A 15381-nucleotide genomic window follows, 5' to 3' on the forward strand; every position below is an offset into this window, starting at 1 on the left:
TTCAATGGAAGTCTTCAAACAGGCTGGACAGACACCTGTCAGATGGCTTAGTGAATCCTGCATTGAGCAGGGTGTTAAGACAGGATGACTCTAGAGGGCCATTCCAACTCTAACATTCTATGATCTCTGAAGAACAAAAAGGATGGGGAGTCGTAAATCTGATATTGTGGATCTTCATCTTCCCTGACATCACCTGTTGTGAGACCCTTTGATATTAACTAGTTCACCCAACGTTCGTCTAATGCGCACGAGAGCCTTTATTTTCATGTCAACACTTGTAATCTAAAAACCAATAGTGTAAAACTGAGACTAACTTAACATTTCACAACTGATCTGTGCTCTGGGTCAATTCCTCATTTTGACTAAAAAATACTGTTGTGCGAATAAGACCAAAGGCTGCATTTACAAATGCATCATACACGTCAGTGTGCCGTCCCTTTTTCAAACGGATGGTACAGGTACCCATAAGATGTCATTGATTTATACATACTCATGCATTTTAAGAACTGATTCGTGTGGCTAGACCAGTGGTGGACACCTTTTCTCCAGCCCATGGGCCTTTAACTCCTTCTTGCTATACTGAAAGTTGTGACGCATGCAATGAAGGATTTTGTCTCGACACTGGCTAGCGCGTTCTTTTGGGGAGGAGATAGCAAGCAACATGCTCCCGTACCACGGTTGAAAACTGCAGTGGCAGCCTCAGCGTCTCCTGTGTGAGGCCTATGCTCCAGCCTCAGCGTCTCCTGTGTGAGGCCTATGCTCCAGCCTCAGCGTCTCCTGTGTGAGGCCTATGCTCCAGCCTCAGCGTCTCCTGTGTGAGGCCTATGCTCCAGCCTCAGCGTCTCCTGTGTGAGGCCTATGCTCCAGCCTCAGCGTCTCCTGTGTGAGGCCTATGCTCCAGCCTCAGCGTCTCCTGTGTGAGGCCTATGCTCCAGCCTCAGCGTCTCCTGTGTGAGGCCTATGCTCCAGCCTCAGCGTCTCCTGTGTGAGGCCTATGCTCCAGCCTCAGCGTCTCCTGTGTGAGGCCTATGCTCCAGCCTCAGCGTCTCCTGTGTGAGGCCTATGCTCCAGCCTCAGCGTCTCCTGTGTGAGGCCTATGCTCCAGCCTCAGCGTCTCCTGTGTGAGGCCTATGCTCCAGCCTCAGCGTCTCCTGTGTGAGGCCTATGCTCCAGCCTCAGCGTCTCCTGTGTGAGGCCTATGCTCCAGCCTCAGCGTCTCCTGTGTGAGGCCTAAGCTCCAGCCTCAGCGTCTCCTGTGTGAGGCCTATGCTCCAGCCTCAGCGTCTCCTGTGTGAGGCCTATGCTCCAGCCTCAGCGTCTCCTGTGTGAGGCATATACAGGAGTCTCTGACTCATATGTGATGTATTTAGAATACCTCCCACTGCTTGAGTTCCATATTGTGTGAGCAGTGACTAATTTCACACCTTGAGGAGACATGCAGTGTATACATCTGTATTTGGTGCAAGTTACTGCTGCAAGTTCTTTACAAAAGTTGACTGTGCTCCAGACCAATGTAAACCTGGAAAAGCAGTTGCAAGTAGCAGCACTATACCCAACATCAGGACTTCAAAGAGAAGCATTTCCAGCCATCATATTAGGGGTAAGTTAATTACAGTAAACGTTTGACCAAACATAGCAGGGTAATTTTATAGGGCCCCCGAATGACAGTATAAATATCCAGAAGGGCCCTTGGGAAAGAAAAAAAAAAAAAGTTCCCCACCCGTGGTCTAAACTCAGACTTCAAGTATGTCCTATTCATCCGTTTTGCGGCTCAGACTGCCATAAAAAAAAAAGTCAATGGAAAGCCTTCATTAGAAGGGAAAAAGAAAAAGTTTAAAAATGGATGTAAAAACAGACAAATGGATGATATGAGCGACCAATGGTTTATTTTTTGATGGATGCAAAAAAACAAACAGATGTATGACTGCAGGTCGAGGTCTGTGGACATCTTATGGCCTAAAATGATCTATGGGTCTTTTCACAAAATCATCATCTAGTACACAAGACCGCTAGACACAAAACTCCATCACCATGCAATTTTCTTTAGTACTTACGTAAAAAATAAATAAATAGTTTAAGTCCAAATCAGACTTCATTTTTTCGTGTTTCATGTACAAGTGCTATTAAAGTTTCACAATCATATGCAAAATATAAGCCTGTACCATAAGCGACACTAATCCACTGCACCTTTATAGAGGCTTTCTAAAAATATTCATCAACAAAAAGGTCATTCCTAAGCATGCACAGGTTTGGCATAATCCCACAAAGAGTTAACATATTAGAAGTATTGAATACAATGAGGCCGGTAGAGTTACAGGTTGGGTGCCAGGTAGTTGCTCAGCACAACATACAATGTACCAAACAAAATACTGAGCACGTGCCCCAAACCCTTTCCTATGACTGCAATGTAACCCTTTATACACATTCCACATAGTAAATACTCCAGGCTCATCTGACCATGCACACTACACAGTCATATCAGAATAAACTTCATCTAAGCAAGCGTGAAGACAACACCAAATGCAAAAAAAAAAAAAAAAGTTATATCAATTCACACTTAAGCTTTATTCTAACTATAGAAATACAGTGCAGAAATACTCAAATAAGCATTTATTAGTAAGGAAACTCCATTTGCGCAACACTAATCAAAAAAAAAAAAATTAATTAATAAATATAAATATAGGAAGTATCCAGATCCCTATCCAATATAAACCTGCTGTACGTGCTTAATACCTTGCTTATATATGTCTATACAAGCTGTATAGATGGTGCTTACCTAGTTGTGATTGCTAAGCCGCTCCAGCGTCCTGTCTGGCGTCCGCTGTGGAGTGCGGTGCGGCGTCAATGAAGGGCGGGGGATGAAAGCGTCGGGTATTGCAGCAGTAGCGGTACCTGGGAGCCCCGGCCGAAGGCGTCCCTGGTAACCGCGAGGAGAAGAAAAAATGGCCGTTAACGCCGGCTCGTGGGTGCCTGAACAGTGACGTCACTACAGTACAGAGCGGCGTTGGAGCCAAAAAGGGTGGCGTCTAACCAACGCGTTTCGAAGGTGCTCGGCCTTCTTCGTCAGGGTTACCGCCTGTAGACAGTTTCACTCCTTTTGTACTCTGCAAAATAAGGTATCGCCCCGCCCTAGATCCGTCTCCATATAAGAATTGCATCGGGCAAATGGTATATGTGCTTTGGGTAATGTGAAGAATGGAGTTTTGTATATATATGCCTACATATATTTGTTTCATTAGGGGTATGGCTAGTATAAGACATTAAATCCATTGCTGCCACTTACATATGTGGTAACTGATAAAAGAAAACTTTATTGAAATTATAAAGTTAAAAACAAAGGCCATTTTTTCTTCTCCTCGCGGTTACCAGGGACGCCTTCGGCCGGGGCTCCCAGGTACCGCTACTGCTGCAATACCCGACGCTTTCATCCCCCGCCCTTCATTGACGCCGCACCGCACTCCACAGCGGACGCCAGACAGGACGCTGGAGCGGCTTAGCAATCACAACTAGGTAAGCACCATCTATACAGCTTGTATAGACATATATAAGCAAGGTATTAAGCACGTACAGCAGGTTTATATTGGATAGGGATCTGGATACTTCCTATCACATATTGGTATTAACCCCTACTGTCCATCATTACTGAACACGCACCCCCGAGCGCGGTCCCTCATATCCACATTGTGATATTCTAGCGCACATATTTTCTCCCAGGATAGGCACAGATCCTGTGTGGTCCAGCGGCTAGGGGTGCTCAGTCCTTACATCATCCCTTCACCCATTCCCCTTGCCATCAAACTGCCATTTACTTTTCCCTTCCCTCCTTGTGGAGAGCGCCATAGCGTGTGTAATTGCTCTTTAATTGTAATCCACTTCTTTCTGTGCCCCCACACTGCCAGGCAGCCGCACAATGGTATTCCAGACATTAATGGCAGACAGGAATTCGCGTTTACGTTGCATAAAAGAACGGTTTAGTACCAATAATTCCATCTCCCCCACACAAAAAGAAGCTATTAATCTCCTTAAAACTTTGGAGAAATTACTCTACACCGAGATGAGAGATATGTGGGAGGTAGCCTCCTTAGAAAAGTACTTACAATACCGAATCGTTCCCAAAGGTTTAATCATCCACAAGACCCTTACAGGAGACTTTGGAGATCCGACCACGAAACAGGAATGGGAACATATGTTTAAAGAATTCTCCCTAAAAGCACTTCAGTTCATCATTGATAAAAGAATGTGTAGCTTGAAAAAAACAGGTAATGAGATCACAAACACATTTACCCTGTTGAAAGCGTGCACTGTAACTGAGGAAGCACAGGAACTGGCAGATAATATAGTACACAGACTGAGAGAGAGAGAGAATGATATCATTAGTAAAAAAGTGAGAAAATTCCAACGCGACCATGTCCCCGAGCAAACATATATAGGTCATTCCGCTGTAGATATAGGGGCAGACAGACTGAGCAGCTCACAGATCAACACAAGTAAACTGGTTGTTCTGGATGAGTATAATGCTACGGAAACCCAAGAAGAGAGGGACATCTCAATCAATCTCTCATGTAACAACCTCTCATGCAACAACTCAAACTCCACTCAGTACACGCCAGTACGCAGGAGGGACCAACCCCACTCCACTCAAATATTGGACTATGAAACGCCCGATGCGGGTACACACAAACCATCCAGTCCGGATAGAAGCTTGGAATTTTCGGTTTATTTGGATACCCCATCTGATGCACATTCAAGCCCCTATGTGGGCAGAAACATTCCAATCCCCCCACTAACTCAAGATACCAATAGGTATTCCCCCCTTATGAGATGTGGGATGTTGGATCAAGAAGAAGGGGCATTAGCATGTTCAAATGCTACCCCACCACCTACAACTCTCCACACGAAAAAGACGAATAGAGGGACGCAGAGGAATATCCAGCCTCTTCTCCCGGCTAGGATTCCTACTTCTGTTACAAGTAAAACAGATAACAACACAAGCCATAATATGACCAGTAAGAACAAAAGTGTAACTAACAACAACAGTAAGAGAATCCCAGGCCCAGCCCAAAAGAGAAAAACAAATAACCCAACTACAATTTTAAATCGGGATTTTTTCCGGGTAAGAAACAACACAAAACCAAAAGAGGCAAGAGAGGTAGGCAACTCTCCAAAAAGAAAATAAATACATCCGGAGAGACTCAGGAAATCCATAACCTCAGCTCATATCAACTGACGGACAGGGAAATTACCCTGCTGCAAAAAGGGTTGAAATTTGCCCCCACGATCTCAGCCAGACCATTCAATCTATATGTAAGCACGAAAAAGTACTTACGTAATCTAGCGTTGAAGAAGTACTTTATGAAAAAAGAACAGGCCGGAATTAGAAATAATATCCAGGCCCCATCCAAGTTCGTCCACACATCACTAGCTAACCCTTCTGCGTTCAACCCAGTACAAGAGTACTCCAACGCGTTCCACACATTTGACACACTGGTAACGGCGGATATTAGAAAACTACATCGCAAGACGCAAAGGCCCGCACATGTCTCTCATAATCTGGACCAGAAAGAGAGAAAGGCCTTAAAGACGCTCCAGTCCAACAATGACATCATTATTCGCCCAGCGGACAAAGGAGGTGGCATTGTGGTCCTTGACCGCAAAACATACCAGGAGGAAGCTGAGAAAATCCTGAGTGATGAAACGACATACAAAAAGTTATTAGGAGACCCGACCTCACACTATGTCAGTAAACTCAAGTCATTATGCATGAAAGGCAAGGCTCAAGGTATCCTAAATAAAAAAGAGTACCAGTTTGTGTATAGAGAGAACCCAAGCATAGCCGTGTTCTACCACATACCTAAGCTGCACAAGAACAAAACGAAACCACCGGGAAGACCGATTATTTCCGGGATAGACAGCCTAACGGCTAATCTATCCCGATATGTGGATACTCACCTGCAGAAATGCATGCCGTTCATCCCGGCATATTTAAAAGATACAGGACATGTGCTACAAGTTCTAAGTACAATCATCTGGAAACCGCAATACATGTTAGCAACCTTGGATATAAAATCCCTATACACCGTGATTAATCAAGAAAAAGGGTGTCTAGCAGCGGGTGCCTTTCTCCAGAAACTGGGTATTTATCAAGACAACCAGATCCAGTTTATCCAGGAAGGGATCTCCTTTATCACCAAACATAATTACTTTATGTACGAGGATGGATTCTTTCTGCAAACATGGGGGACCGCGATGGGCACGCGGTTTGCGCCCAGTTTCGCAAACATATATGTAGCGGAGTGGGAGGCATCTCACATATACGTAAACGGACGTCTAAAGGAGGGCCTAATATTATGGCGGAGATTTATAGACGATGTAATAATTATCTGGGACGGCTCATGTGAGTCGCTGAAATTTTTTCTGTCCAACCTCAACAACAATGACTTCGGTCTCGAATTCACGCCTACCATCAGCTCCAGCAGTATTAACTTCCTGGACCTCACCATATACATTGAAGAAGGAAAACTGCTTACCAAATGCTATCGTAAAGAGGTCGATGCGAATAGCTACATTCATCTTACCAGTTGCCACCTACCAATCTGGCTCAATAACATCCCCAAGGGCCAGTTCACCAGAGTCCGACGGAACTGCACGAACATAAAGGACTATGAGAACGAATCTGAATACCTGACACAGCAATTCGTGGAAAAAGGGTATCCCCCAATTGCTCTGGAGAAAGCTAGAACTGAAGTAAGGGACACACCAAGAGACTCATTAATAGGCGGGAATAAACGCATAGGGGGGGAAATGACGAGTATCCCCGAACAAATAAAAAATCTACCAATTGTAACGCAATTCCACACAGGATACAGAAGGTTTCAGAAGATCATACGTAGGCATTGGGCAATCCTGGCAAGGGACAAAGTGGTGGGAGAGTTTCTACCACCACACCCTAGGTTTATTTTTAAGAAAGCCCAAAATTTGGGCAATCTTCTGGCTCCAACAAGCAAATTAGCCCTCAACAAGTCTACTAAACATATTAGAGCCCCCCCAGGTACAGATGTGGGGTTCATACCTTGCGGTAGGTGCTCCAACTGCGTTAATACAACTTTCAAAAAAACCCGCCAAACCCAGTTCAGGGATAGTAACAACACCAAAACCTTCAAGATTGAAAGTAAAATCTCCTGTTTCTCAACGGGGGTTATATATATTATTATTTGCCCGTGTAAGAAACTATATGTAGGTCGAACCAAACGGGGACTCAGGGTACGCATTAAAGAGCACCTCACCAACATCCAGAAGGGATATATGGGACATCCCTTATCACGACACTTTGCGGAGCACCATGGAAAGAAAGTAAAAGATATAGTCTTCTGTGGCATCCAGAAAATCCAGCCGAACGCCAGGAAAGGTGACTTTCTCAAGCAGATGTCAAGGATTGAGTCCCAATGGATATTTACACTGGATAGTTTAGCTCCGAGGGGTCTTAATCACGAACTAGAATTATACGCCTTTTAAATTGATGGCTTTTTAAGTAATTTTCACACATTCCAACTCAGGGATTTTATCCCTGTGTCTCAGTCCACCTACTCCCCCCCCCCTCTCTTCAACTCATCAATGTAACTCCTATCCTTTCCCCCTCCCTGTACATCAGTTGTGGGGTTTCCATACGCCTTTTTCCATCTATCCCCATAATAGGTGTAGGGATTACCATCACATCTTTCCCACACATACCTCCATCCATCCCCGTAATAGGGATGTTATTTATTTATAGGAGTCACCACGTCAGCGCTCCCCACAATAGGGGCGCAGGCGGACTAGGGGGTAAAACCCCCCCCCCCCCCCTGTTTTGGGGGGGCTTGTGCGATTATTACTATCAACCAAGCAACAGGCCAGTAAATCTGCAGGAACCGGAATGGTGTTCCCCTCCTGTTGCTATTATCTTGACACAGCCATATGGGCACCTTCCGCTTTAAATATATTTTTTATATATATTTTTATATATATTTTTAAGTTTCCATTTTTTATCCCTAGCAAGCCGTTTATAAGTACCGGAAACCTGTTGCTCCTGCAACAAAGGGTACACGCTTTTATAAATATCACTTGTTTTTTAACTTCTTTTTTAACTTCTGTTTTAACTTTGTTTTTAACTTTATAATTTCAATAAAGTTTTCTTTTATCAGTTACCACATATGTAAGTGGCAGCAATGGATTTAATGTCTTATACTAGCCATACCCCTAATGAAACAAATATATGTAGGCATATATATACAAAACTCCATTCTTCACATTACCCAAAGCACATATACCATTTGCCCGATGCAATTCTTATATGGAGACGGATCTAGGGCGGGGCGATACCTTATTTTGCAGAGTACAAAAGGAGTGAAACTGTCTACAGGCGGTAACCCTGACGAAGAAGGCCGAGCACCTTCGAAACGCGTTGGTTAGACGCCACCCTTTTTGGCTCCAACGCCGCTCTGTACTGTAGTGACGTCACTGTTCAGGCACCCACGAGCCGGCGTTAACGGCCATTTTTTCTTCTCCTCGCGGTTACCAGGGACGCCTTCGGCCGGGGCTCCCAGGTACCGCTACTGCTGCAATACCCGACGCTTTCATCCCCCGCCCTTCATTGACGCCGCACCGCACTCCACAGCGGACGCCAGACAGGACGCTGGAGCGGCTTAGCAATCACAACTAGGTAAGCACCATCTATACAGCTTGTATAGACATATATAAGCAAGGTATTAAGCACGTACAGCAGGTTTATATTGGATAGGGATCTGGATACTTCCTATCACATATTGGTATTAACCCCTACTGTCCATCATTACTGAACACGCACCCCCGAGCGCGGTCCCTCATATCCACATTGTGATATTCTAGCGCACATATTTTCTCCCAGGATAGGCACAGATCCTGTGTGGTCCAGCGGCTAGGGGTGCTCAGTCCTTACATCATCCCTTCACCCATTCCCCTTGCCATCAAACTGCCATTTACTTTTCCCTTCCCTCCTTGTGGAGAGCGCCATAGCGTGTGTAATTGCTCTTTAAATATAAATATATATATAATTTTTTTTTATTAAATGGAACTGTAATGCAAAAAAGTGCAATGCAAAAATAGGAGCTACAATAAGTAGCAGAGTACAGGCCCCCCCTTTATTGCTCTTCTATACATTCACCTTTAAAATAGCCATGTATAGCAAAAGAGCATTATCAGTGCTATCTGTATGAAGGGGGCTGGCTGACTGCTTGCTTCAATATCTTAACCATGCCATTTCTCTGTCTGCCCATTCCCTGTGACAGAAGGTGGCTTGCATGGCTACTGAAAACGTTAAGCCAGCACCCTCCTCTGTCACACCAATGCATAGACACAAGGAGAGTAATCAAGCTATGAAAACTAGTCAATTTATATTTAATTTATTAAAAGAAAACTATAAAGAGAAAGTGGCCAAAATGAATGGTCCTGGCTATTAAAGCACCTGTGCCAACACCATTTATATATGAATTTAAATCGGTGGTTTTATATTGCAAAGTTTAGGCACGGTCGGAGCTGCAGTGACAATTTACACACCAGAAGTCCATAGCTGATCACAAATGTAGTGGGGACATATATTCAAAATGATTTTCTAGCAAGTCATAGATACATCCTTGAAGACCAATGCCGGACCATAAATTAATTAAAAAATAAACGTGCTTTATAGGATGTAAAAAAATAGGAAACATAATGACTGTAATGGGGGAAAACACTCTGCCAACAGGTGGCTGTAGGGCAAGTTGTGTGAATATATCCGTATACCGGACCTGGAATCTGAACATTGCACAGAGAATATTTGCATGGTGGTGTTATATATCCAGTTCCCTTGGAAAAATCTTATGTTAATCGCAACAACAACAAATGACATGGTAGCAAAAAAAGATAGGGAAAAGAAACATTAGCGCTTGCATTAAAAACACTGAAAATAGTGGGTAAACTATATACACTTTATAGACACAGACACATATATTCTGCCGTACTCTGCCGTATTACAGTACATATAACGTGCCATGGTGCCCACTACCAGAGAATAAAACCTCTGGAGACGTCACAGAGGTGTGAAATAATCATCCAGAATAATCCGTCCCACCTCCAGGAAAGGCGGCACCACCCGGATCTCTGCCCTTGTGCGATTACGAGCTACCAACAGACGGATTATGGGCGGATAACGCCACAGCTGTAGTTGTGCAAAGCCACCTGTTTAGTTAATGACTTTCTGTGGGCGGAATGACACTCCACACAAGAAAAAAAAATAAATAAAAAAAATCTCAAAAACCTGGTCAATCGTGTTTGAAACAAAAATTTTGTTAAAAAAATGGGTGGGTGGGTGAGAGCTTACGGAGGTAAACTCTACAGCTGGAGGTGTCCAGGACATAACCTTACCATACATATCTATTCAGCAGGTAAAGGGTTAAACACAAAGCACGAGCGTGGCAGACAGCACTGACAGCCGCCATGTTCACAACATGCGCGCAAGGAAAGGCTGTCAGCAGTGAAAGCGTTAATGTGAGCACACACTTCACTTACTAACAAGGAAGTCCTCACAACCGCCATGACTTACTACCCCAGAATAACCAGCATGTAACCATACAAATAATGGGGCATTGCAAAAAATGGACGCATTTGTTGGTTGCTGTAACGGGGGAGGGGAGGGGGTGAATATGACACCAAATATGGCACAAACTTTAATTTTTCGGACAAAAAAAAACTGATGCACCAAGGAAGACGTTCGGGGACGAGAATTGCAGCCAGGAAAACACCGAATTGAACGATACGTGTTACCCACGTGACTGAATTTTCACTTCTTCCCCCACCCCTTTCTAAAAAGCAGACAGAAAACCGCAGCCAAAGCTTGGCGCAATGCTACAATAATCATGGTGCCGCCATATCATTTCACGTGCGAGGACAACATGACAGGCCTGACCTGTCCGCCATCCATGGAGATTTTACCTCAGGCAGAACCCTTCCCTGACTGCAGGGGGGCCTGATATTCGGTCCATCTCTGCACGCTCCTCGGGTGGAATGAGCGGACATTTCACTTTTTTCACCTCAAACAACAAAAGGACTAAGGCTTCCTTCACACAGTTTAATTACAGCTTGTAAAAAAAAAAAAAAAAAAAAAAAGCTCCATAAATGTAATAGTTTTTGGGTGCGTTTTTCAAGTCCTACATAAAAGCACCTGTTACACGCCAACACACAATTTTTGGACACTAAAGGCCTCCTACAGATGTAAGGCTTTTCCTCCATTTTTGGTCAGTGTGTCCATTTCTAATGTGGGGTGGGGGAAATAAATAAAAGCAGGAAAAAAAAAAAAAAAAAAAAAAAAAAGCAAGATTATTCTACCTATTACTCCAAAAAAAATAAAATAAATAAATTTAAAAAAAAAATAAAAAAATAAAATTTAAATGAACAGCACCCTGAATGGGCGAGTTTGACCCATGTCTTTTTTGGGGGGTCACACTGAAGACCTCCACCATACTGGTAAACAGCCTATAGACTATAATGGGTACATTATCTATGTGTGGAAGAAACGCGTACATGATAAATGGGTCTACAGAGTAATGAATTAGCATCTCCTCCCAATTACACGCATTTTATGGGGCGCTACAGCAGGTTGACGCTTGTGGAATATATATTATATATATTTACACAGGAAGCACTTTGGTACCAGGATATAGTGCTGACAAGCGCCATGCTGTCACAATACCCCGTCCCAGGTGCGGAGCTCCTCAGGAGGGGGCTGTCTGGAGGCTCAGGGGGCTTCTCACCTGCTGCAGGGCTTGCTCCAGCTGTGGGGCCAGGTACAGGCTCTCGGCCTCGATCTTGGTGGCTTCTTTGCATTCTTCTGTCAGGTCCAGGTGGTCGGGTCTGACCTTCACATCGTGCAGCTCCCCCACCTGCAACAGAAAGCAGCACAGAGGGGCTTCAGCAATGGCTCTGCCCTCACCAATTATGGGCACTTTTGCAGGAGGACTCGTGCATGGAGCCTCCAGGGCCCAGGTGCAGCTCTCCAGACTCCATTTTGCAGATGCTGTGCCCCCTCTCAGGTGTCCTTCCTGCTCCCCTCCCCTCACCAGCAGCAGGTATAAGACTAGGGGGGCTCCTGGGTGGGCACTCACCTTCCTGTTGGCCAAATCTATCACTTTCCACAAGAGCTGGATGACTTCTTTCTCGTCAGAGCCCAGCTTCGCACAGTTTGCACCCGCAGTGCTTGTGAACAGAATCACCAGGTAATCCGGGGAAGCCGCAGTCATGATGATTAACAAGTGGCAAAACAATTATTTACAAAACTATATAGAGAAAAAAAAACATAAACTTTCACCTTCCCCCAAAAAAGTGAAAGAAAAGCCCCCCAAATGCAGCACCACCCTACACCTTGAATCACCTCCACCTATAGATATGGAAGAGGACACCCTGGGGACCTGCACTCACTCTGCAGGAGGATCCAGGCTGGGGGGAGGGGAGGGAGAGGCCGGTTTTGCCTCTTTTTTGTTTTGCACTCCTGGAAGAGAACCAATACAATGCAGGCTGCGCCCCTAGCAGGCGCCCAGCACTGGCTGCTGACTTGTCATTGGGATGGGCAGGCGCCGCCCCCTTCCCACGTGGTCTCCAGGTAAGAGATACCTGGCCAGGTCGCTTCGGCTATTTCCGTACGATCCATTCGGCTGTTCTCGGCTACAGTCTCTCTGGCTCCCCCTACAGGCACTGATAAAAATGTTTCTGCTACCAATCTGCATAGTACACGTAAGATTAATGGTCATTGCGCAAAGGATGAAGAAGTGCTATAGACCAGGTCGTATATTTCATCTGATGACTGTAACCATCACAAGGTATAATGATCAAAAACAATGTATGATTGGCCACAGGAAAAGTGTCATTTTTTTTTTATTATTCTCTTTATTGAAAAATTATAATTATTATTTAAAGAATCACTACATTTTTGCACATGGTCTCATGCAGATCAGACGTGTGGTATGTGATATTTTATCAGACAGCACATTGACCCATGTTATTCCATAGGACTGTTCAGACTAATGACTTTTTTTTTCTTCGGGATCCAATTTGTGCGGATAGGCCGGGGTCACACTTGCGAGTGCAATGCGAGAAATTCGCGGGAATCTCTTGTATTCCTATGCAGTTGAACGCTCCGGTACTGAGAGCTGGTGGCACTATTCTCTCGGATGAGATTCGCCCATTCAAGTCTGTGGGTTTGCGAAAAAAATAAATATCCCATACACATTATCCGTGTTACAACTCCTATATTTAATAACCAGCAAAGGCTATGCAGACAGCAGCAGGCTGATATTAATAGCCTAGGAAGGGGCCATATAAATTGTCCCACTCCCAGACTAAAAACATCAGCTGTCAGCCACCACAGAAAAGGCGCATCCGTAACATGTTCCATTTATGCCACTTAGCCTCACTCTTCCCACTTGCCCTAGTGCGGTGGCAAGTGGGGTGATAGTTGGGGGGTTGATGTCACCTTTGTATTGTCAGGTAGAGGTTAGTAATGGAGAGGTGTCAATAAGACACCCCCATTACTAACCCAATAGTGATATTATATTAAACACACGCACACAAAATAAAGTCCTTTACCTGAAATAATGACACAGACTCATTTAATGAATCTAAATTAAACCAAACCAGCTATACTCACATCAATGCCCAGTTCACTGAAACCAATGTCTCCAGTAACAGAATTAAAATAATAAACAACCGTATTCCTCACCTTTCCACAGAGATGATAATCCATTTGTCCTGCGACTCATCTAGCTCTGCGCATCTAGATGGCAGGCTGCATGGTTGCTTGATGCAACTATACAGCCTGCCATCCAACAGAGTCACTAAGCTGTGCGTGCTTGCTCAGCTTAGTGCCTCACGGTGAACTCCTTTCACCTCACTGACATCACCACGAGCGTGAGAAAGTTCTCATGCTCACGGTGCCATCAGAAAGGTCCTGGGAGTTCATAGCCAATGAACTCAATGTAACTCACTGACGTCAGCTCGAGCACCATTAGAACTTTCCCACGGCGTTTACCCGTGTGTCCTTTTTTACCATCAGTGTGTCACCTGTGTTTCCTTTTTTTACCATCAATGTGTCATCCATGTGTTTATTTTTTACCATAAGTGTGTCACCCATGTCTCAGTTTTTGTCATTAGTGTGTCACCCGTGTGTTGTTTCTTACCATCAGTGTGTCCTTTTTTACCATCAGTATGTCACCCGTGTGACCTTTATTTACCATCAATGTGTGATCCATATGTCCTTTCTTACCATCAGTGCGCCACCTGTGTGTCCTTTTTTACCATCAGTGTGTTGCCTGTGTGTCCTTTTTTACCATCAATATGTCGATCGTGTGTCCTCTTTTACCATCAGTGTGTCCTCTTTTACCATCAGTGTGTCCTCTTTTACCATCAGTGTGTCCTTTTTTACCATCAGTGTGTCACCCGTGTTTTTCACGGCTGGATAAAGAAATAAATAAATGACAACGCTTCTTCTATTCTTTCCAGTGTTAAACACGGACCGCACACGGATGGCACACGGATGTCACCTGTGTGCTGTATGTGTTTTTCAAGGGGCCCGTAGACTCATCCGTGATGCCGGAAAAAAATGGTCCTGTCTTCGTGTGTTTTGCGCAGAAACACAGTCCGTCAAAAAACAAAGACATGTGAACAGCACCATAGATTATGATGGGTACGTTTTGTATCCATGAAAAAAATGGATACCACAAGCACGTACACTGAGGACGTGAATGAGGCCTTAGTAGAAGTGATCTGTACAGGAGGCATCCATTACCCCGGGGATTGGTCGCACGGACCCATCACTTCTCTACAGTTGGGTGTGGGCATTCTCCATGAATTGTAGTGAGATGTCTCTGACACAACTTTCGTTCTCACTTTCGCTGGACTCATTATGTGCTTATGCCAATGAGCGGTATGGCTGCTTTGAAAGGCATTGTAGTCTCACAATGTCCTGATAGAAGATGATGCTAATCACAGGGCTGGGCCCCATTACATTACCATTTTATTAAAGCAAGCATTGTACTGTATATAACTGACGTGTCACCAGCATTAGATTAGAAGGGATCCAGTTGCCGGTGCCTCATTGATCAAGACCAACAGGTTCCTGTCCCTAATTTACCCTGTAGAGTTTAGGAATATGAAGCTTCCTCTATAATAAATATGATGCCCTAGTTTTGGGTGTGGGTTACCGATTCCAGACTAGAACTAATTGGACAAATTTACCAAAGCTTATTGTGGGAATTTTTACCAGGTCCATAAACTAAGGGTGTACTCATATGGAAAAGTAGAATGGATGAATTTTATAAAAAATACTGCCAAGCAACAGTAATA

The 15381-nt window shown here is 44.4% G+C and overlaps 1 protein-coding gene across 5 annotated transcripts in view; it reads right to left on the bottom strand.

The window, feature by feature from the left end:
• Positions 1–12625, bottom strand: part of ESRP1 (epithelial splicing regulatory protein 1) — a 90921-nt gene extending 78296 nt beyond the window's left edge. For 2 of the 5 annotated variants that reach the window (XM_077270951.1, XM_077270954.1), the window contains exons 1-2: positions 12150–12493; positions 11799–11927 (exon numbers count right to left, since the gene is read on the bottom strand). In XM_077270951.1, the coding sequence (XP_077127066.1) occupies positions 11799–11927; positions 12150–12284 (264 nt within the window). In that variant the 5' untranslated portion in view covers positions 12285–12493. Of the gene's footprint in view, positions 1–11798; positions 11928–12149 lie in introns of all 5 variants that reach the window. The other 3 variants (XM_077270949.1, XM_077270953.1, XM_077270952.1) reach the window with 3 other exon arrangements.
• Positions 12626–15381: the final 2756 nt, after the last annotated feature.

This window comes from Ranitomeya variabilis, chromosome 6 (genome assembly GCF_051348905.1).
Source record: "Ranitomeya variabilis isolate aRanVar5 chromosome 6, aRanVar5.hap1, whole genome shotgun sequence".
NCBI lineage: Eukaryota > Metazoa > Chordata > Amphibia > Anura > Dendrobatidae > Ranitomeya > Ranitomeya variabilis.